The sequence below is a fragment of the Astyanax mexicanus genome, chromosome 10, assembly GCF_023375975.1.
Source record: "Astyanax mexicanus isolate ESR-SI-001 chromosome 10, AstMex3_surface, whole genome shotgun sequence".
Lineage (NCBI taxonomy): Eukaryota > Metazoa > Chordata > Actinopteri > Characiformes > Acestrorhamphidae > Astyanax > Astyanax mexicanus.
In genome coordinates, this window is record NC_064417.1 from 4126626 (window position 1) to 4150343 (window position 23718).

Here is a 23718-nt window from a genome sequence, read left to right on the forward strand (position 1 = left end):
ATTGTTCAGCACCTCCAGGAACTCAATCCTTCAAGACACTGAGAAAACTATTCCAGGTGACTCTCCCTCACTGAGATTAAAAGACCAAGATTGTGCAGATCTGTACTCAAAGATAAAATGTGAGTAAACATTCTGGTTTGTTTTACACTTTTTTTTCATACAAAATATTTTCCCATGTTCCTGTACATCTTTAATGTGTTCAATATTAAATTTACAATGTTGGAAATACATAAAAGAAAACCCACTGAATAAGAAAAGGTGTCCAAACCTTTGACTGGCACTGAATGCAGAGAAATAAATGGACTACAGTCAGTAATTATAGAACTGCAGAAGTGCTCTTATGTGGACAGTGAGTGGTCATTTATTAGACTTGGGCAGGTGTGGTCTGGCATATCAGCTTAGACAGACCTTGAGCCCATGAGACACAATTTCTTCATAAGGACCTTCATAAGACCCCTTTGCACTCTTAGGCCACACCTGCTGATATGGTTTATTAATTAATTGATTTAAGTGCAGTTCCAATAGAAAGTAGGAACACAAACCTACCTGTATTTACAATTAGGTAAAATCAGATGTTCCTGACATGTTAAATGACCAATACAGTCCAGAATGACATTGGAATTGCAATGTAGAAAATGGAAATTTTCCTGTATTGGGCAGTTGTAACTACGAGCCATGGCGCTGAACATTTTTTTTTTCATAGTGAACTGGGCCGAACCAAATCAAATCAAACACTTTGCACTCCATTCTGCAGTTCAAGTGTTTAATGCGGTAACTACAGAATGCATACATAACAGGAAATAAGTAGCAAGAACTAAAGGCAACTAGAAAGTACTACAAAATACAACACGCGGACCAATACATTTACAAAACATTCAAAATCCTTACAAAATGGGCTGTATTGGTCCTCCTTTTTGTTCCGCAATTTGGATCTTTGTACAAACTTTAAGATTCAAATTACCATCAAATTTCTTAATATTTCCACAATTTTACAAGTGCCAGGGAGAACCTCCAACCCACTGTCCTAACGGTGCAAACCAGTGACCCCAAAGCACCACTGCAATTCTAGGACAAACTCCATCCCAAGCCCATCCCCTCTCCACACCGAAAGCTCTCCCCATAAAACAAAATCTGGAAAAAATTAAAAAATAAAAACCAGCTTCCGTAAGCCGCTAGCCATTAAGCTCTCAAACGAAAAACGATCAGTCTTGAAGGCAAGAAAAAAATAAACTTAAACTCATGGTGATGGAAGAGGGGAGCCAAACAGGCAGGAGATGGAGAGAGTGTATACTTCTTTAATCTGCATGTGCACCAGATACCATGAAGGTGTTAAAGCACGAGTTCATGCTTCTGTGTCAGATCTGAGCTTTGGACAGCAAGGGGAAGGGGGAAGGTTACGCAAAAACTGCTCTTAAAATGTCCCTTTTCTTCATATTTACATTAAGCTTTGTTTATAGCCTGTTTAACAGCATGCCTTCCCCTTGCAAAATAATAATTATATCCCTAAACTGTTAAGTCTGGGATAGAGGCAGTCCCGGTAGAAGGTAGTCCAGTGCTGGCTGAGATGAGATGATCCAATTGGAGCAGGGCGTCAGTGGAGGGCTACAGGGGAGATGGAGGCGGTCTCTCTCTTGGCTCCGGAGGAGCGGCTCCTGCAGCCTAACTGGCACCCGTGCCCTCCATCACCTGCTGGGCCTGCTTCTGCCCCATGCAGCACTGAGCCACTGACTGGAACAGCCTGGACCGACCACACAAACAGAACCGAGAAGGTTTTAGAAACACGTCCTCAAGCTGATTTAGATTTTTTACACAATACTGAGTTTCCTGCTTCATTTAACCCTCCTACTGTTTTCTGGTTAAATCTGACACACAAATTATTTAACATTAGTTTATCAGATAATCCTGAGCTTCCATGGGTTTATCTTCTCAAGTCATCCAAACAGATTTTCAATACATTCTGGTGTTCCAATTATACAGCAGACAATTGGTTTTGTTCCAATTAAATATCTTAATTACAAAACACTTAACTCAACTCTAAAATTCATCTGTCCAATTGTCCCACCAATTCAGCTGATACTCAAGGCCAATTGTGCTCTCTCAAGGCTCCGGCAGCTGATGGCAATTTGCATGATTGGGATTCAAACAAAACTCAGGTTTTAACTGCAGTTTTCAATCTCTACCCCCTGTGTTAATAAGATTTTAAAAGCCAAATCTTATTCCAAATTAAATAAAATAAAAACTTTTTTGCCTCAAAAAAAAAAAAAAAAAAAAAGATTTCTCTCCAAGGACCTCCTGGTTAAATAAAAAAAAAAAAAAAAAACTGCTGAAGATCACAAAAACTTAGGTTAAGTAAAAATTAATCATGGAAGCAGGTGAAAATATCTGGATTTTTTTTTTACTTGGTGTAAGACTAAGAAAAAAAATACTCACTTCTCGATCTCTGGGGCACAGTGCACAAAGTCATGGCTCCAGAACTTAAAGGCTGGGTTCTTGATCAGCTCAATAAAGGTGATAAGAAGTCCCCACGGGTGCGGCCTGTTTACAATTAGCCTCTCCAGCAAAACCCTGTGTTAGCAAAGAGTTCAAAATTGTATTAATCATTATGTTGTTTTTACTAAAACAACATTTTTTTCAATAATTACCATAAGGAGAGGGACATACCTGGTGATCTGCTCCTGAATTGCCTCTGCATTCGCTTCAGCAAACAGGTAAAGCATGGTGCAGCTGAAGTAATGAGTGTGGCTGTTTGGATAACGCAGCTGATTGGCTATCGCGTTCAGGAAAAGATAGCGACCTGCATGTGTGAGAAAAAATGAGAGAATTCATTACTGGACAAGAAACAACTGTAAAAGCAGCCACAGGGCAGGTTAAGCCTCATGCCTACAGTTAGTGCAGGAAAATATATACATAAAACAAATCCACAAAATCAAACAATTTATTTCAAATTGCATTAATTTAGAAGGCTGTATATCTTTTACAAGTTGTCCTGTGACTACTAGCAGATTGTTGAGCAGAAATGTTGTAAAAAGGATGTCCCTCTTACCCTCAGTGTCCAGGTCCACAGCAAGGTTTTGGAAGATGTCCATGTGTGCCGAATGCGTGATGGTGCTCATGGAGGGTGTGCTGCCCTTGTTGTGGATGTGAGCGATGGCCTGTGTGCCCACATACAGCACCAGGGCATTGATCAGCTGGATGTTGTAGCGGTTACCCGGCTCATTGGACACCTGATGCAACATGGAACAAAAAATTGTGTTGTGTTAATTTTGAACAAACACGTGGACATATAAAAGAGTGTGAAAATCTTAACAGATCATGAAATTCCCAAAAAACCTGACCAATACAGTACCTGCAGGTTGCTTCGCAGCTCCGAAAGGAAGGTAACAGGAGAGCGGGTCTTCAGGTAAGAGTCCAGATCCTTCTTGAACTGAGAAGGCATCACACCAGTGAAGTTGGTAAGGATGCGAGGAGCAATGTTAATTTCACTCAGCATGTCCACCTGCAGAAAGAGACATCCAGAACATAAGCATAAGCATAGATTCTTCTTGCAAGTCTCAGTAATAAAATGGTCTGCTGGAATGAAAGTTTTAAATCTAAAGTCAAAAACATTATACTATGAACATTGACAGATGCTTTGTTCTAAAGTCTATTTGCTGTCCCACCTTGAGGTTGGGAGTGAAAGGGTCTGGGAGCCTCATGTTGCGGGGGAAGGCACTCAGGATCAGGTTCCTCAGCTGGATGCAGTTTGGTGGAATCACATCACAGAACCCATAGTGATAGTCACACAGGAACTCTGGGAAATCATGGAGCAGGACCAGAAGAACTCTCAAGGTGCCCTAGAGAAGGAAAGGTTTACAAAGTTGGAGATTAAGCTGTAAATAGCAAACAAAGGTCACAAAACTCTTAATTCTCTTCACAAAATACATAAAATGAAAGTGGCTGTACCTTGTAGAGAATTTGCATAGGTTTATTAAGCTCAACATTCCTCAGAAAAGGTGCCAGGTACTTGAATAGATCAATCAGCAGCTGGGCATACATGGGCCATCCCTGCAGCAGGGGAAGAAAAAAGAAAAAAAGTTAAGTCATTAAAAAGCTTCTGAAACTTGGAACAAAATAAGCAGGAAATTAACAAAACACCTACCTTCTGCTGTGGGGTGTGTGCCAGCATCCTAGCGATAAAAATTCTGTGCGAGATCAGCTCCAGCCAGGCATAGACAAAGCCAGGTGCTTTAGTAGGCCTCAGGATGTGGAAGGTGTTGCTTTAAAGGCAAAACATTTTAATTAGACACCGATAATTTTTTTAAAAGCACTAGGCATGAGTAGTCACCTGGGGTAAAAATCTAATTCTCTAAATATAAATTCTCAGTATAGTGAAAAAATTGCAAACAACAGCCAGATATACAGGCTGTTATTATGAGTTTTGTGTTAGATTTGTAAGACCTCCATTTATATACACATGAATATAAATTACATTAGACAAATTGAGCAAAAATATGTAAGCAGTTACAGGGAACTCAACAGGAAGTTTTCCAATTGCTCAAAACGACCATCTCAATGTATTGTAGATTTATTATAATTTTTATGTAGGCACAAGTTCTAATTTATAACTTTTAATTCAGATGTGACCAATTTTAACAGAACCAAACAGAATCATGGCTTACCAGAAGGCAGTAAGTGTCTGGAAGTTGATGGTCTCCAGCACATGTTCAGGGGCATTAAGCTCCAGCAGCAGCATGATGAAGATGCGATGGTAAGGCAGTTGCTGGAACTCTGTCTGCCGCACATCATGGTCCTGGATCAGCACACCCACTACGATGCCCAACACCTACAGAGTTTAAAAATAGTAATTTAGAGGCAGCCAGCCGGGGACTTAAGTACAAAAGACATAGGATGCATTTTACAAAGGCAGAATTTGTTCGTGGTACAATTTTTATATTTCTCACCTTATTAAGGAGGTTGATCTTGGTGACTGTGTTGGTGGCCTCCCCAGAGTGTTTGACGAGCAGCGCAATGAGTCGGACGAAAGCATCCAGGTTGTGGTAGCACTTGGCGCGGATGATGGCAGCACTGGCAGCAGGGTTGTGCTGCTGCTCGGCCTGTGCACGGTAGCTAATCTCCACGCACATCTCTGTACACAGTCTGAAGAAACGGGTGATCAGGTCGTCAGTCTTTAGAATGCCCTGCTGATGCATCTGAAAAGGGATACAAAAGAGAAAAAAAGTGTCTGTTAAATGCAATGTAAAATAACTTAAACTTAACAAAACTGCATAAATGCTATCAATCAAGCTTGTCTGGCCCATGTGGCAATTGAAGATTTTTACCCTTTGTTAACTTCTCTTTTTTTTTTTTAAGCACAGCTCACAAATGAAGTGTTGAATTTGCTCTAACCTGGCCCACAAAAGCAGAAAAGGCTTTAGTGCTGTCCCTGCCAGCTGCAGCAGAGTGATACAGGTTGACCCACTCTCTGAGCAGGTATTCTGCTTTCTCACGCAGGCCTGGTGGGTCATCATACTCTGAGGCCTGAGAGATCCCAGAGTGCATCATGAAGTTGGGTCCACCGTGGTGGCGGTCAATCATGGCCTCGTAGTTGGAGCGGACCACGTCCATCAGCTGGGGCAGGCTGGAAAAGTACATGAATTACAAAATGATTAGAAACTTCCAAACAAGGTGAAAAAGAACATGCTCATGCTAGGTTTTTATCCCAAAACACCAATATCATCCAGGTTATGGATGCCCAGCTCTGCTGCTGGAGATCTCCCTATCTGTGCACTTGCTTAAACCCTTTTCCGAAGTAACGAACTAATTTTATGCCAGACCTTGAGGAGCTTCTAAATAGTAAAGCAAAATATTAATGAATACTACTAGGATTTAGAATCTTCAGGATCTTATGACTGGCACCAACTTGTACAAAATCAAGTAAGGGGTTGTAAAGGAGTTTCAATTTTATATTTGGTAAAAGAACGCCCACTAACCCTTCAGGTGCATTGGCTCTGGAGTGTGCACAGGTCCTCATCAGGGTCTCAATAGTGTGAAACAGGTCTGCTTCAGTGATGTGACTCACACTGCGCTCATCCACCAGCAGCAGCTTCACCAGCTGCATAGCAAATGCAACTGCCATGTAGTGCAGCCCATTCTCCATTGACTGCAGAAAACAAAACAAACACATACATAAGAATATCCACAAAGGATGAGAAAGTATTCAGAGGAAAACTCAGAAAACCAATAATTTCCTTACCTGGGCAAGGTGCAGGTCATATTGCTGCATGTTGACCAGGTGGTTTCTGATCAAGAGCTCTACTGCTTCCACATTGTACTTGTACTCATCACGACACTCCATCAGGCACCTGTAACATTTCCATTAAAGCATTATAAAATGACACTTGCAACACTGGGAATAGTTTTCCTCAGTATATTTAAAGCAAGGCAAGTGTGTGCAGCTCGCACAGACCTGGTGATTTGTTTGTTGCACCACTGTGGCCCATAGGCACGGCTGTCCTGCAGTGCCTTTAGCACCAGCAGGTGACACTCCCTGTAGCTCAGCAGCAAGTCAGCATCAGCACCACTTGTGGCATCCAGCAGACCTTCAACAGCCTGAAAAGGAGGTAGGCACCCAATTTAAAAAAATAAAATAAAAAAAAGTAACAGAGTCTAGAAATTTGAACACTTTGTATTTTTTATCCAGCATATTTGTCATCACTCTGTGAGAGATGAGGCCCTCACCTTCTGCAGCAAGCCCAAAGCAGTGATTCCATCACGGGAATTTCGAGCCATCACTACAGCCTCCAGCAGGCTGCGAAGAGCCTGGGCCTGAGGGTTCATGGCCAGTGCTGGTGGGATGGCATGCAGGTGCTGCTCGAGATCAGAGATGCACTTATCATAGATGTGAGCCATGTCATCTGTAGGCCATGCCTGTTGCTGTAGACACAGAAGAAGAAAAAATGTGAGCATTCATAGGTACACACATTTTTTCAAATAAACACACAGAGTAAAACAGATGAGGCAACATGCAAAAAATATTTGATTAATCAAAATTGTATAAAAAAAATAAATAAATGAGTGCAGGAGTGTACAACTCCAAGTCTGGTTTCTGTCTAGAGTCTGGAGTTGTTCACCACTGCCTCAACATGACAGTCTTTTAAAGCATACTGTACCTTCATAGGCTGAGCCAGGAACCCAGTGGGCTGAGACAGGTCGTTGCTGGGCAAGAATCCTGGAACATTACGGGCAAACTCCTCATAAACAGCCAGCTGTTTAGGGTCCACACCACCAACCTGTGGAAAAGAGAAAACCTTCTCTGTTGCCTTCTCATACGAACATTTAAAGTTCTCACCACAAATAAAAAAAAAACAAGCCAAAAAGGAAATAATAAAATTATAAAACATTTTATTTTCAATTGAAATTCTGTAATGTATATCGAAATACCTTGAGGCGAATCTGTTCTGGCATGCGCTCTGCTTGGTAGGTGAGCACCATGGGGTCACAGTAGCGTCTGCCCTCCTGACGAGCATGCTTCCTTAGCTCAAACTCCTACAGCAATGAAAAGGATCACATGTTAAACATGAAATTTTTGTTCTGCACCAAACTAACACAAATTAGCTGTGCTTTACAGTAACTGCAAAGAACTAAGCAGGCTTCCTATATTCACAGTAAAACAATAAATAAACAGAATTCAGGTCTCACCGTGGCAAGCCTCTTGTCCATCTCAGGGCCAGCTTTTTCCACAGCGGTCTTCTGAATGAAGCAGCAGGCCAGTTCACAGTTGTCCTGAGCAATACGGGCAGCTGCCTCCTCCATCATTTCCCGCTGCTGAGGTGTGGGTGCCTGTGTAACCGTATTAAAGAGAGCCTTGCATTATAAAGATGACATTTTTAACCAAACTAGTCTGTGGAGACTAAATCCGGTATGTGGACTGAAGTTCTAAACCCAAATAAGCAATGAATCAATGCATAGATCGACGGATCAATCAATAATTTAAGAAACAAACGAGACTACTGTGACTACCACTAGTGCTGCAACTAATTACTATTTTAGTAGACGACTTATCTGCAAATTATTTGCTCAAAAAGTCAACTAGTCACGATTATTTTTTGTCATGCCCTTCATTTGTATTTCCTACTGGTGAGGAGAGCTAAACTTTCAGTTTAAGACCAATTTTGCAGTACATTGATAACATACGTTTAAATGGAGTTAACAGTACAGTACTGTGAGAGGGAAATAATTTGTATATTTAGTTCATTTATTATTCATTGATGATTTTATAGTTTTAAAATAATGTTAAAAGGTCATGTTTTACTACACCCAAAGTCAATTTTACATGGGAGTTCTCCTTCAAACAGAGATGCAAACATTATGCAACAGCAGCATGTAAATTGATAAATTTGTCAGAGGACTGCTTGGGGTTAAACACCAGGCAAGGCGACCTAAATTATCAAAACTGTATATTTAATATACCTAAATCCACAGTGTCATTATTACCGGGAACACAAGCTTTATAAGCCATTGAAGGGATTACCACCCACAGTGGAATGCCCAGTGACTGGTAATGATTGTGATCTGCCAGAGTTGTTTGTTCACACAGACAATTCTAGCCTACTGCTGCTAGGTCACAATTAAGTTAAATACAGAAGGACGCATGAACAGTGCAGCATTCTAATTCATGTGTAACAGCATGTGGCTGAGCATCTGTATTTTGGCACTCAAGTCATCTACAGAGGGATCAAGTGTATTAATCAGAGTCTGTGTACGCTAAGATCATACCCTAAGGGCAGCAGCAAAGCTGTTCTTCAGATTGGTGGCGATGCTCATCAGTAGTGGCTCTCTGCAGGTGATCATGGCCATCCCAGCAGTCAGGTTGCGCATCATGTGGTGAGCAGCGACGCGCATGTGTGACTCCTCCGAATCCAGAGCAAAGTCCTTCCTGACAATCTGCTCACATGTGGTCATGGCAATCTTGATTGAGCGGTCAACCACTGGGTGAACAAGCTCTTGGACAGCACGCTCGATTGCCTGCCTCACACACTGCTTCAGCTGGGGATGCGCCTGCAGCAGGGGGATCTGCTTAGAGAGTGAGAGAGGGGAGGAGAAATGGAAATTAGAAATTACAAACTGGAACTTTCTCCAAATGAGCTAAATATATATTCCTACACTTAAAAACCTGCAGATTTCTAAATAAGCAGAAGGTCAGATTAATTTTGCTCACATTAGCATTGATGTTGATGTGAGGGGCCAGGCCTGCCAGGGCGTACACGTTGATGTCATGATAGCTGAACTGTGGGGTGGGTGGTCCTGTAGTTGCAGTGGTCGCTGTAGCAGCAGGAGCAGATGTGGCTGCTACAAATGGAAAGTAGGTTGTTTATTAACCCTCCATTACATGCATGGGGAAACAAGAGTCAGCCGCCTGGCTCAGTTCAGTTTAAGCTTAATCAGAAACGTCTTTAAAGGTTTGTGTCATACCTGTAGTCACTATTGGCAGCAATTCTTCAGGAGGCTTGGCCTCTTTCTTTGGTGCAGACAGCTGCTCCTCCAGATTCTTCAGTTTCTCTTTGTCCTTCAGCAGGTTGCCTGGCTTCAGGTCATTAATGTCCAGAGACAGGTTCTTGCACAATACCTCAATCTCAAACTTCAGATTTAGCTGCAGAGTGAACAGAGCAAGCATGTTTGGGTTTTAGTTTTAGTTTGGGATTTAAAGCAGTGACAGCCTCAGAAGATATAAAGTAAAGTCATTCCTGACCTTTAGATCATGTTCCTGGTGAAGCTCAGCCAGTACATTCATGATGGCCATGGTCCAGGGGTTCTGTGGCCTGAAGACCTGCACAATACCACAAAAAGAAGCACAATCATAAAATGCACTCAAAACAATCTTATGGTGGCCAGTTTTCTATATTTTTTGTTTGTGTTTTTAATAGACATATCATTGATTGTATTTTTTATCTCTGTTCTTTATGTACTGATTATTTAGGGAAAGACAAATTACACCAGATAAAGGGAAATATAACACAAACTAAAAAAACAAAAAACAAATAAGAACATGATTACCACGCTGCGTAGACTTGACTCCAGGACTTTGGCCACAAACGGGACCACATAAAGCAGCTCTTGCTGGCCTTTCACATAGGCTTCCAGTAACAGAGACTTTACTTCCAAATCCTGCAAAGTATCAACATAAAAGGTCAACATCAAGATCTGTCCAAGTGCTCTATGTAGATTTTCAAATTTAGTATCCAAATATAGGACTGCACAGAGGTACAGAAGACAGATGCGTATTCACATTCGTAAAGCACGACTTACAGTATAGAGGATGGGTTTGTTCTTAGCCAGGGTGATCATGCCAAGCCAATGGCCCAAATTCTTCAGCAGGGATCGATCAGAAAAATTAGCAGCTGCCTTGTCAGAGGTTAAAAGAACCTAAAGTGAAGAAAAATGAACAAATAGTTAAAATAACTGTTAACTGACAAATACAATTAATAATAATGACCTGACTATGCAGTTCTATTTATTACCTTAATATTCCTGTATGTCTCATTTAGAACCATTTTGACAAACTCAGGGTTTTTCAGTGTGTCCAGGAAATTTGAGTAGAGGCTATGGAAGTTGGGCTCAATGCTGACTCGTTTCATGACCAGGTATTGAGACACCCAGGGCATGAACTCCTCCTTCACAGTCTCCTTCAGCTCTTCAACCTTTTAAAAAAAATGCACACAAAATACTTAGCTAGCACATTTACCTTAACTTTCAGTAAAACGAACTAGTTTTAACAAAGACTGAAATACAGCCTTTATTTAGCACTGCCTATTCATACCTTTTGAGACATATTCGATTGGGAAAGGTTGTTGAAAATGAAAGCTATCTTCTCCTGCACGTTCTCTGGAGGCTCCACAATCCTCTCAGTCTGGTCTGTTGCGACAAGCAGCGTGTCGATGTTTGTGGTGTTAATGGAGGGCTGTGGATGATAAGAACGCATAAAAACACTGTTACATAATGTTCTTATGAAGGCAGTACACCATAAATCTGACATGGGATTCAGGACACAGAAACGCACCAGTCTCCCTGCATATTCCTGTGAATTACAACCCACAAAGATAAAAAGCACCCCAAGAAGACCTATACCAAGAGTCACAGCTATGCATTTACCCCCAGCATGCACACATTCCGATAAAGTCTACTCACTGGCACATCCTTCTTAAAACCTACTGCAGTGGGCCTGGAGATGGTGGAGGTTTTGGCGACCGTGGTGGTGGTGGTTGTAGTAGTCACCAGGGTGCTGGCCTGCCCAGGCTGAGGGGGTTTGGGAGGCTGTGACTGGGCTTGAGCCTGGGCCAATGCAAGGCTGCCTGGAGTGGTTATTGAGCCCTGCATCTTCACTGGAGGGTCACGTGACTGCTGACCATACTCAATATACTGCAAAAAAAAAAAATATTAAATTCCACAAATTATTTTTTTCTATTTTTTGGGTAGAGCATGAAGTTTTTAAAACAATCTCAGTTTGGCTTAGAAAAAAAATCCTACCTCTTGCAAATGATGAGGAAACTGCAGAAAATGGCCAATAGATGCCAAGTGTTGGCAATACTGTGGATAATCCTTCACTCTGCAGGAAGGAGCAAACAAGGCAAGACATTTGAATAAACCCTTTCAAACCCATTGTAACTTAAAATTACAGCAATCATGCATGCTTTAACTCTCACAAAACAGTAAAAACGATCAGTGAAAAACAAACCGTACCTGTTCTTAAACCGATCCAGTGCAGCAATCCCAAAGTAATACATTTTTGAGCCATATGGTTTGCGCAATGCCTCCAGAACGTAACGCAAGGCAAGCCCAAGAGCCATGTAGGTGACTAAGCCCTTCTCTATGATTCCTCCAAACAGGCAGGCGGTGATGTGCAGCTCTTTGTCTGGATACTGAGGGAAGAAGCGGTACTCCTCAAACAGGTTGCGCAGCATGCAGTTAAACACCTCCCGTTCCCGCTTGATGTTCGAGTCCTTAAACCTCTGCAGCATCTCCAGTACCTGAGAGATTTGTAAAGACATTTATCAAGAGAAATTGCCTTCAACTGCACTTGAAAATCAATAGTGTGTATTATTGTTTTAAAGAAGCTGTTCATCAGAGAACAATGACACTGTGATTCAGCTCACCTCGTCTACAGACATGGTGGGGTGAGGTGGGTGGTTGTAGATGCGTTGGAAGTAACTGTTGGCCTCATCGTCAATCTCTTTACTAAAGTGCTGGTTTGCTTCGGGCCATACGTGAGAGAGGTCAGCTATCAGAAAAAAAAAGGAAGAGAAGATATTATTGATGTGACTCAAATGAACAGTTAGCCAAAACATACAAAACATCTAAAAGAATCTTACAAAGCATTTGATTCTTAGCAAAGAGTTTGTAATGTCTTCTGTTAAGAATTATACAATTTTTAAAGTCAAATAATCAAACTTTAATCCAAACTGATTGCTAACGAAAATCTCACGGCATTTCCTCTTATCTTACATTCCTTTGCTTTGTATGAAATTAAAGGTTAATTATTTTTGCCAAACTGTATATAAGCAAATTAACACAATCTGCAGATGGCGGATTAAAGGGGTTGTTTGAATGAAAAAAAAAAAAAAAAAAATGCAGCTCAGTCCACCAATTATCACACCAACAAACTTTAACTTACAATGCTGGAAGGTGGGTGGGTTTAGCCCTGGTGTGCTCATCTTCCTTGGGCCAAACGGGTCACTGCTCACTGCTGGCATGCCCAGACCTGAACCAATCCCACTCAAGCTGCCTGAACCCAATGGACCTGTCAAGACAGAACAAAGTCATAATGCAATTAATGGCCTGCTCAGACCTGGTGTTAAAGCCAAAATGCATAGCAGTTTAAACCTCTCTGTTTCACTCTAACACCAATGCCCACTTATGATCTGATTTAAAAAGAGAAGGCATCCATTTACTACTTTAAAATCATCCATTGCATTTATTTTTTAGAAATACCAAAACCCTAAAAATGGGCCATTTCACACATTTTAATTGCGTTTGTCTGCAAGCCTAACTTTTTTGTCTGCTGAAAGAAACAAAAGGGTACTTGCACAATAAATGTGCACCCCTGGTAAAGTTTCCATGAGATAAGTCTTATTTTGGTGATACAGCTGTGTATTTGCAAGAACTTGGCAATACAATAGGCATCATAATAAAGGAATTACAATTCAATATATTGCAATTTAATAAACAAGTCAATGCTGAGACTGCTTACTACAAAGTAAGTTATAGTTTATATAAAAAACATGTAAATTCTGAATTAACGAACAGTGGGTCAACACTGCTATCTAGTGGTTGGTGATTTAACACTGACACTAGTCTTAACATGTGAAAATACATTTTGTGAAATTTGATGCAGTATTGCAAAACAATATCACGATACAACACAAACCTATATTTTATTATACCCCAAATGGGTGACACTTTGATCATATGGTCATATGCTTTCCTGTTCTGGTTAATCTGAAGAAAATATAAATAAATAAAAATAAAACTCACCTGGGAGTTGGGATGAGAGGCCGCTGATGCTCCCAAAGGCTGTGCTGGGGTTGGGGTTGGTAAGGGGAGGAAAAGCCTTGGCAGGAGACTGGGGGTTGCTAAAAGCTGATCCCAAAGGCGTGGGGAAGCCTTGCATGTTCTGTGAGTGGGAGGGAGCCGAGCTGCCGAGACTCAAAGAGCCCATCGCAGTGAGAGGGTCCACCTGAACCAAGACAAATGGAGAAAGATCACTGAGCTATCAATCATTCACTTATATAAGTGGAATATAATATAACACCGATACAACAGCTCAGGCGTACCGGAGAGATGGCATCCAGGCTGCTGGTGCTAGGAGCCCGACCCTTTGGCATGACCCCTGGTGGAGGCTGACGGGCCTTGTTCATCACGTTGCTACAGTTGGCCACCATGGTCAAGATTGTCTCGGATAGCTCTTGAGACACACTCCTGTGTGATATACAGGAGGCATAAACAAACAATTAGGACGTGTGAATACCCAAATCCTTAAATGCAATCATTCATAAAACACTCGAGCAATGATTAATGATTTAAGCTGTGATTTGGACAGTGACATTCAAGGAAAATAGTATGAAAATTAGTAGGACAAACTGGCTGTAATAGAGGTATACAATGTTTTTCTTGACAGCAACTTTTTAGACATATGGCTTAATTCTTACCCTGCACAAGACTGCAGACAAGCTAGCATGGTGGCCAGGGTTTCAGGAGGCAGCTGTGCGCTTTTCGGCTGGTCTTTTTCCGGGGCCAAACCTCCCATGATGGTGGGACAGCGCCTCTTCAAGAAGGTCACGCATGCCTGGATGAAGGGCTCCTAAAACAAGCAAGACATCAATTTTAGTTTTTTATAGTAACCTTGCATTAGTTCTAGCCAATAACTAAATAAATAAATCATTTTCATATGCTTAAAGAAATGGCAATATCTTCTGAAAACCCAAACAACAAGCAGTTTAACAACCTACGCTTTTTTTGTCTGCACACAGATATATGGTCTTTGTTTATACTCTGACAAATTAATATATGCAATGCAAGATGTGAACACTTACCCCATGCTCTCTGATTTTATCAGTCAGCCATTTGTCTAGTTTGAGGTATTCACGGCGTGAGGCAAGTGCAGCAAGGTCAATAACAAAGGCAAATGGAGTACCATTTAGCAGCATCGAGAGAGACTGGATAACACAAAAACAACACAAATTAATCAGATGACAAACCACTAACGATTTCTGTTTGTAAACATTTACTAAGGGCAAAATAGGCACCTTCAAGTCCTGAGCTACGTCCAGGATGCGCGAGAGCTTGGCCTGGTCGTACTGCTCCCCCCTCATATACCACTCTGCCATAGAGTGCATGATGAGCTGGCGAATAGAGGGTGACTGACCCTAAAAATGAAGAAGAAAAAAAAAAGGTTAGGGGAGATTACAACTTTAACCTCGTTTTCCCTCAAACTAACAACCATCTACAATTCTCAACAGGATTTATGGTTTTCAACTGTTTTCCTACCTGCCCATGCCAAGCATAATGCAGGATGATGGCCGAGTTGGGGTGGTTGCCCAGGAAGATGGGCATGAGGGTAGAAATGAGCTCATGACGCAGCGTGTGCCAGGACGTGCTGATCTGCAGTAAAGCCAACACAAGCATGTCCGGGCAGTGCTTGATGGGGAAGCTGAAGAGCTGCTTAACCTGCTCATACTGGCCAACCTCAGAGAGCCGCAATAGACTCTCCACCAGGTCCAGGCTCTTCCTGCAGGACATCAGAATAAGGAAAAAGTTAAGAAATTACCACCTGCCCAACTCAAAAGAAGCAGTTCACTGAAATATTACAGTATTAGGAGATGTTTATACAGACCATGTTGCGATTTCCCTGTTGTCATCCTCAGGTGGAGCTTTGAGGATGTCGATGGCAACTGTGTGACAGGGGTAATCAGCAAAGCAGAACACCTCTGGACTCATTAGGGACTGCTGGATGAAGGAGAGCTGGAAGGAACATAAAGAATAGTTGACTTTGAGAGCATAATCAAGTGTTTACAGGTTGACATCAGCGTAAATGTTTATTTAAGATATTTACAGATAAAAGGCCAGCAGAAAATCGTAAGAAACTTTTACTGAAGAAAATGGGTACAATGGGAAATAGTTTACCTGGCCCTCTGCATGTTTCCACGGTCTGTAGATGAGATCTACAGGGAAGACCTCCATACCAAGTCCCCTCTGAATCCCATATACTACCATCTGCAGCCCCTTACTGTCCCGGATCATAAAACCTGGATGGTCTAGTTCATAGGTGACCTCTTTGAAATTCAGATTGGGGTTCTGCAAAAGGACAAACTTGATTAAAAACATAATCCACATAACATCGCACAGTAAAAGTAGCAAACTCAACAGTTTACAAGATTTTATGTGAAAAAACAGCAAAAAGGAGGACTTACAAGTTCCTTAACAACATCAATCAGAACTTCTACATTCCAGGTGTGGGGCTGAGAGCCATCACTTTTGTCCTTCCCATCACTCCAGATGCCACTGCCTGGAGCAGAGATGGACTGCAACAAGACCAGAAAAATAAACTTAACTCAATAAAAATACTCTGAGTAAAACAAATAATCAAGCAAAAGCTTATTTATAGGAGTTTCCAGTACCTGTAGAGCGATTCCATCTGAAAGGCCAGAGTGCGTACGGGCCATCATGCCCAGCACTCTGGCCACTTGACTTGCAGTCACCTCTCGAACCCCATACTGCAGGATTATGTTCCTGCATTCATCAACACTGGACACGAAGTTGACACATGTTAATAGATGATTCAGTAAATGTCTGCATAAATAACAATAACTAACTAAAGTAGCTGTCAATTACTGAACTAAAAATCAAATTAAAGCCTTTATTACTTTTCAGTTATGTTCATTTTTGTATAGCTTTGTCTTTATTGCCGACTGGTTTCTTAAATTAACAAAAAAAAGCACAGTGCAAAAACAGAACATAAATAAAAGCACCTTGCACAAAAGCCATAGCCAACTTCTTGCATAAACTCCGCAAGGGAACTCTCCATCATGGTCTTGGCTAACTCTCCAGAGTCTGGCAGGATCCTGTCCATGAGAATGTCCCGTTTCTCAGGGTACAGCAGTGGTGCGAGCACCACAGGACAGCGCTCCTGCGGGAAATCTGCAGAAGACCAGCAAACACCATTACTGTACTGTCACCTGTGTTAAGTGCTTTAAAAACCAACCTCCCCATTGCAAAAATAAAAGCAACTGTCATTCTACCAGTCTTTTAAATACATTTTGGGCAAAAGATATGCACAAGTTACACTTAACTTAAAGACCCAGAGAAGCAATTTTGACGTACTATACTCCATAAGGTATTTACAAGACTTGCGCTCAACTTATTATAATACAAATATTACAATAGCCAGGTTAAGCAACAGCTGCTACAGGCTTGCACACTTCCACCACAGTGAGGAACAGCCCAGCTAAAACCTGGCTCTCTCCCACAGCTGCTTAAAACTAGGGTTTTAGCCAGGCTTCTCATAACTGTGTAGCAGAGCATTCAATCAGAACAGCATGTATACTGAGAGTTTCTGAAGCTGTGAGGTTTACTACATATGCTCATGGCATTGTAAAGATGCCACTGTGTCAATGATAAGCTAAAAAACATCCAGTTTTGTGAGATGACCCTTAAAAAAAACAATAAATAAAAAAAAAAACAACAAAAAAATAAACATCTGGGGCAAGATTTACTGCAATTGAAAGTACACTTAAATTTAGGTCCCCAGGAGCTTCAAGTGAACTGAAGGAAAGACACGTTCCTCACATTAGCACAGTGGTGGCGTGTTCAGTACCTCTGCACAGTGTTTTGAGAAAGGCGTCGATCTGCTCCTGCCCGACTCCACTGGAACCCTTTTGCCCAAACAGGAGGTGTGAGAGCAGCAGGTGCAGAGCCTCTATGGCAATGTCCTGGAAGCCACCTTCCTGGCTCCCTCCGAGGTCCGCGTCCACGTATGAGCGCAGAAGGTCTGGCAGCTTCTGTTTCACAAACTGAGCAGCTGCCAGAGTACAGAGAGACAGTTAAAACAAGCTTATGATACCTTCGACCACAATATTAGGGGACTTACCACAAATGTAACACAACGTTTTTGTTTTTTTTTAACATACACTGAAACTGCATCAGATAAGAACGCTTACCGAATCCTCGGAGGTCTGAGTTACTGGAGTTCAGAAGAGCAAGGCCAAAAATTACCTAGTCCAAAAGAGAATGGGTTAATTGACAAGTTCACAAACTAACCAATAATGAAAGTTCAGTATTATAGTGCTTCCTAGTTTTTTACTTACCTCCTGAACCTTGCTTAGCTTGAGAACTTTACTCAGTTGAGGAAACAAGTGCGGTGATGGCTTCAAACTCTGTCAGACAGACGGATGGAAGAGGAGAGAAATTGGGGGAAGTAGGAAGAAAAAGAAAGACAGAAAACAGAAAAAAGAAACAGAAAAAATAAGATTAGGAACTAAATAAAAGTTGACCTTGTGTTTATTTGACATAGCTTTCAAGGCAAACTACACAAACCTTCTGATAGTGCAGAGGATTGTCAATGGCGTAGCAGAGAGTCGAAATAAAATTTGGCTTTGTGATAAGTGACACACACTCCTGGATCAGAAACTGTGTCTAACAGAAGAAAATCGATTAAAGCACAAAAAGCAATACATTTTCTTTAAATGATACACAAGAATCAGTAAAGAGTGAAACAGTCAATAATAACTGTGCTATAATGCATACATTACAGCCTACTGTGGACAAATATGTAACATACAGAAGCACGGAAAGTTAAAATAAAAGATTATACTACAGCTGGTCCTGAGAATGTCAGGAAAATTGTACAAGTTAAATAACTTAAAATATATAAAAATAGATATTTTCAGGCCTAAAGTTTCTTGCAACTCTACAGCATGTTAGCATAAAGGTTTGCAGTATTAATAAGAATAGCAATCTTAGTGTACAATTTCAAATTCCCAAATTAAAGTACATGACATTAAACTGCAAACAATTCAACAAATATTCCCCTAAAGCTTCAATAGTACATATTTTAATTCAGTAAACAATAGAAAATAGAAAATAATAGAAAATAATGCTATTACTACAATATGGGTGTTTTTAATCACTATATTACAATGTTACGACATATACAATACAATTTAATACAACATGTTATAGCCCTACTTAGCAGTAAATCCATGAGCACTGAGTGGAAAGACATTCCTGTACCAATCAAACCAGAAATGAAAGAATAAACATTAAAAAAAAAAATCTAACTAGCAAATAAATAAAAAAGGTACCTGGTGGAAATCTTTCCCACTGCTTTTACCATCGCCACTGAAATCCACATGGGAAAAGAGACAGCGTAATAGATGCCTGTCTGCCTCAGGGCCGTGACGATTCACAATCTGAGATATAGGGAGAGTGAGAGTGTGTTCCATGCCCATCAAGTAAGTGTGACCTTCACAGCCCTAACACTTATTACATCTGTGAATGACATACTGCACTGACTGCGATAAAGTAATCCACAACTGAGATTATTTGGCTTTAACATGTCCCTAAAGCCTTATAGACAAAAAATAAATAAATAAATAAAAAAAAATAAAAAACACAATGGCTGTCTGTAAGATATTGTGATGCTAACAAAACATTAACATTACATGTTTTTGTAAAATATCTTAAAAGATTAAAGCATAAACAGTATAAATTAATGTAGAAAACATGGCTCCATTATTGATCTTCATAATCAACATCAACAGCTTAACAGAAACTCACATGCTGTATTTCTTGCTGGCTGGCTCTGTAGTTTTTCTTAGTTAAATTGTCCACCAGGTAGCTGATTTGAGACAAAGCCAGCGAGAGCGAGTCAAGATTCATTGCTGGTTGGGGCGGAAGCAGGCGGCCGAGCACGGCGCAAAATCACCATTATTCCCCTTTAGTCACTTCGGTGATAGGTTACTTCTGCTCCCCCCCCTCCCCAGGTGTGTAATTGTCCGTGTGTCCAACAAGTGGCTTCTGTCGGTGGATCCTGATTCAAAATACGGTCCCTTACTGCAACTTCAAGAATGACATCTACAAATGAAGAAAAAGAAAGAAATATTAACATCTAGAAAGGGAATGACAGACCTGCAACACGGAAAGAAAGTTTAAAAAATCTTACAAATAATTTTAAAATGGTCCATTTTATAGGTGAACAGCAACTAGATCAAATTACTGAGATACAAAATTGATAAATGTATTTTACGATTATTAAAACAGTAAAATTCCATTAGAATACAGGTGGTAACGTGCTACAAATATCACGCTAATGTCTTTTTTTTGTTTTGCATATTCTTTAACAATGACGATGTCCACAATATGATTAGAAAAGGCAAATTTCCTGACAATTTTTTTTTTACTAGCTTTGTGACTGATCATGCCAGGCCTATAGGTTTCAAAGTATGCATGTACAAAAATCTGAAGTTTATATGCTGACATACTTGGAAGACCTACTCCCACAGCAATTTTACAAGTTAACCTGCAACACTATACGTTTTTGTAGTTTGTAGTTCTGTAGTTACTGTGAGAAGTCAAACTGCTTGTAAACACGTATGCATGTAAACTACTTAATTCACCGCTGCTTAACCTGCCATGGTAAAAAACAGCAATAAAACCTAGTTTCAGTTCTTTGGTTTCTACTAAAACCACAACTTTGGCAGCAGCAGAAGTATAGAGAAAGAGAAACTTAAGGGTGCATGCAGCTGCATACCCGGAAGCCATGGCAATTCTACAGTTAGGTATTGGTCTTTAGATTAGATTGGTCTAGAAAGTACAATTTCAAAAGGAGATAAAGCTACAGTCAACAAGCAACTGTGTAAACACAACTTACTTAATCAGTTATTTTACTTACAATAGAGCGGTTCGTGCGTACAAACACACTCTGGGACACACAGATGCGAGTAGTCATTTACAGTACAAACCAAAACACGGTAAACTCGAACCATTGCTTGTCAACAAGGTGTCTAAACCCTCTTAGCTGTATAGGCAAGGCTATATGTAATAATAACATTATCGAGTTCATTTGGCAAGAAGAGCCCATTAAACATTAATTTCCATTGTTACAAATCTTATATGTCACAACAAATATCTAAATATTTCCTAATTAAAAGTCTGTGGCTGTTTAAAAATAAATGTTTATTTTATCAGTGTTAAGAAATTGTCATACGAATCAAATGTTCAATGATTTATTTTTGGCACAATATTTGTGAAAGACCTACTGTATGAAATTTAGAAGCAAGACCTGCTTTACTATTTACCTCTACATCAATAAAATGTATAAATCCTTTGTCAAAAATCTGTCCAGGAATCAATGAGGCCACTGCTATTCCATTCCTAAGACATCCTTAATGTTTTAGTTACCACTTTATTCCACCTCAAAAACAAGAAATGACTAAAAGGCACCCAATTTCGACAATTTTGGAGAATTTATTGAGAAAGGAGACAACCCAGGTGAATATAGTGTTAAACTGATATGTTAAACCATATCAGTAGTCAATTCATTCATTCCCCAGACTGACTAGCAGATAGCTAAACCTAGCTTGCTTGGTTCCTGCAATCTTAATTTAGTTTATCCACATTTAAAAGATTGTAAAACCACGAGTAAGGAAGTAAATAAACTAAATCTTAGCTTTACAAAATAGTTAGCCATAAGAGGAAAATTCTACTGCAGACTGAAATAAACAGCAGCCAGCTAGCTAGCTTGCAGGCTAACATGCTAAGGTAACAGCTGCATCATCTCCTATAAGGCTAGCTAACGTAGCTACTTAAATATGATGCGTCTAACAATGGTGAATACGCCAAATAAACCTGATTTATTCCGATAATTACAATAACAACATATTTTAAAACCTGCTGCCTGCACATTTTAGTGCTTTTTCCTGCTATTTCAACCGTCAGAACTGACTGGTGGAAGCTAGCTACCATTTTAGCTAGCTAAAATAGAAGATGCATTATCCTGTAATAACCATATACTAAGCGTCCAGTGCTTTCTCAAACACAATCTTCTGGAATCAACCGTTTATTTATTTGTTTAGCCAGATGGTGCTTACAGTCAACCCCAAGAAGTAAATGGTAGCAGCTAGTTAGCAAGTTAACCCAACATGCTAAAGCAGCAGCTGCCTCGTCTTATAATAAATTTAGATTTGTTTTTTTTAACGGCACACGAGTGTTTTTTTACAAAATAAATCTTCTGGAGTCCAGCGTGTCTACATATTTGTGCTTTCCCTGCCCTAATACAACGTTTTCAACTTTAAGAAGAGCTTAGTGGCTGGTCTAGTGGTGAGTAGGAAAACACCAATTTGCGCAAAGTAACGTTACAGTGAATTACTACAATCCACTGATTTAAGCTAGCTAGCTAACTTACCACTTATCAAATAGCTATAGGTTAGCTAATTTGTATGTTTAGCTAGACTAGCACAGCTAAATGTTTATTCATAAAGTGCCTGTCTAGATGATCTAACCTATTTAGCTAGCTAGTTATCTAACCTACTGCCTAACCTGGTTAAAGTTCACGTCAGCCAGAAGACCCTTCTCAACTTCAGAAAAACCTTTGTTTCCAAACTGAGCTAGCCAACCAGCTCTGTTCACCTGCTAAAAAAGCGTCAGAGAACTACAGCTCAAGGCCTCAGTTTCACATCTGTTTATTTTTAATATCCCCGACGAATAATCCATCATATTAAGAGTTTAACAGCTAGCTAATCTCGTTATGTTAGCTAGCCACCTTCTATGGTTATCCTCTGGAGAAACGGAAAACATATCGGTCCACTGCAGACAGGGCCTTCAGCTAGTTAGCTAACCCAGCTAACTAAGCTAGCTAACGCTAAGCTAATGCTGGAGCCTTGAACCATTAAGAGACCATTAGTGCTAGCTAGCAAGCTTGAGAGCATAACATTACTAGCTAGCTTAGCTAGTTAACACACATGCCATGAATGCTGGCTATAGTTTCGCTTGTGTTTTGTTTTTGTAAATTATACGATTTAAAAAAATATTTCAATCACAATTTGAGCAGTTTATTTCGTGTGTAAATGAGTTAAATTATGTTAAAAAGCTCAGAAGTAACTAGATGACTGTAAACCTAAGCTTGTGTTCTGGGCCTCAGCTAGCTTAGCTATCGAAGCTAAGCTAGCTAAATACAGTAAAACTTGAGTAACGTGAATAATGTTATCTAGCTAGTAATTATAATTTTATTATATCTATAAAAAATATCTGATATTTATAAGTTGTGTTCACATTTAAACAGAGTGAAAGACAGCTAACTAAAAGGAGTGATCTGTAGTTAAGTGATAAACACGCTAGAGTTGGTAGGTATTAGCTAGCTAACCGCTAGCCTAGTTCCGTGTATCTGCTGCAGTGCTCTCAGACCGCGATGTTGCGTGAATCCGCCCCCGCCTGCCTCGCTCCGCTGAGCGGCTGTAGAGAAGCAGGCTAGCCGGGCTGACTGCGCGTTGACGGTAGATTAGCACTCGGCTAACACAGCAGCGCCGCACGATAACAAGACTAATCTAACGTCCGCGAGCGGAACCCAAAACGAGAGCAGAGCTGAAACGCGTACGTTACCTCCGTTCACACAAACTACGCGCCGCTGATCGTGTGTATTTTCTCTCTCTTACGTTTCTCGGCTCGGTCTGCTCTGGTGAAAGGTCGCTTTCCTCCCCGGTGCTGTTCGCTTTTTCGAAAATAAAATGGCGACTATCATAGCTCGCGCGCACCCAGCGGCGCTGCTCTTCTTATTAGCGACGTCCTGACTCGCGCACGAATCGGCTCGTTTGAACCGATCTTCGTGAATCAAATACGTAGAGCTGATTCAAAAGCTAACTGTGTTCGGAATGGTTCACTTATTAACACATTCACTATTCACTATTCACTAGATACAATATACAGCTCTGAAAAAATTAAGAGACCACTTACAAATGATGAGTTTCTTTAATTTTACAAAATTGAAAATCTCTGGAATATAATCAAGAGAAAGATGGATGATCACAAGCCATCAAACCAAGCTGAACTGCTTGAATTTTTCCAGGAGTACCAGGAGTAAAGCAGCATAAAGTTATCCAAAAGCAGTGTGTAAGACTGGTGGAGGAGAACATGATGTCAAGCTGCATTAAACTGTGATTAAAAATCACTAAATATTGATTTCTGAACTCTTAAAAC

At 40.5% G+C, this 23718-nt stretch overlaps 1 protein-coding gene across 4 annotated transcripts; it reads right to left on the bottom strand.

Annotated features, from left to right (window-relative positions):
* Positions 1 to 746: 746 nt before the first annotated feature.
* cnot1 (CCR4-NOT transcription complex, subunit 1) lies at positions 747 to 23312 on the bottom strand. Of its 4 annotated transcripts, none has more exons than XM_049483795.1 (49): positions 23178 to 23312; positions 19306 to 19602; positions 18831 to 18938; positions 18064 to 18162; positions 17835 to 17903; positions 17688 to 17742; positions 17345 to 17548; positions 16500 to 16668; positions 16149 to 16275; positions 15942 to 16052; positions 15655 to 15825; positions 15365 to 15492; positions 15019 to 15259; positions 14778 to 14897; positions 14565 to 14687; positions 14181 to 14332; positions 13806 to 13950; positions 13507 to 13708; positions 12647 to 12772; positions 12129 to 12253; positions 11716 to 12002; positions 11503 to 11581; positions 11188 to 11394; positions 10796 to 10936; positions 10497 to 10676; positions 10285 to 10401; positions 10033 to 10143; positions 9728 to 9805; positions 9451 to 9628; positions 9197 to 9327; positions 8755 to 9051; positions 7678 to 7818; positions 7420 to 7524; positions 7149 to 7268; positions 6718 to 6912; positions 6446 to 6588; positions 6233 to 6341; positions 5970 to 6139; positions 5386 to 5617; positions 4941 to 5189; positions 4659 to 4822; positions 4139 to 4256; positions 3943 to 4044; positions 3660 to 3833; positions 3347 to 3496; positions 3044 to 3224; positions 2662 to 2794; positions 2431 to 2565; positions 747 to 1738 (listed from the first exon to the last, which is right to left on the bottom strand). In XM_049483795.1, the coding sequence occupies exons 2-49, from the start codon at positions 19405 to 19407 to the stop codon at positions 1660 to 1662; spliced, it is 7083 nt and encodes a 2360-aa protein (XP_049339752.1). In that variant the 5' UTR covers positions 19408 to 19602; positions 23178 to 23312; the 3' UTR covers positions 747 to 1659. The 4 variants fall into 4 exon arrangements, with proteins under 4 accessions (XP_049339752.1, XP_049339751.1, XP_015457163.1 ...); XM_049483794.1 differs by having other exon boundaries at positions 10036 to 10143; positions 11164 to 11394; XM_015601677.3 differs by having other exon boundaries at positions 11164 to 11394.
* Between the last annotated feature and the right edge of the window lie 406 nt (positions 23313 to 23718).

Excerpts from the sequence above, each read along its gene's own strand:
- cnot1 (XM_015601677.3), bottom strand. The coding sequence starts at position 19,407 with ATGAATCTTGACTCGCTCTCGCTGGCTTTGTCTCAAATCAGCTACCTG. Across the intron at positions 11,395-11,502 it reads TTCCTCATCATTTGCAAGAG|TATATTGAGTATGGTCAGCA; the intron begins GTAGGATTTTTT and ends TTTTTTTTGCAG. Across the intron at positions 9,629-9,727 it reads ACCAGGAACATGATCTAAAG|CTAAATCTGAAGTTTGAGAT; the intron begins GTCAGGAATGAC and ends TTCACTCTGCAG.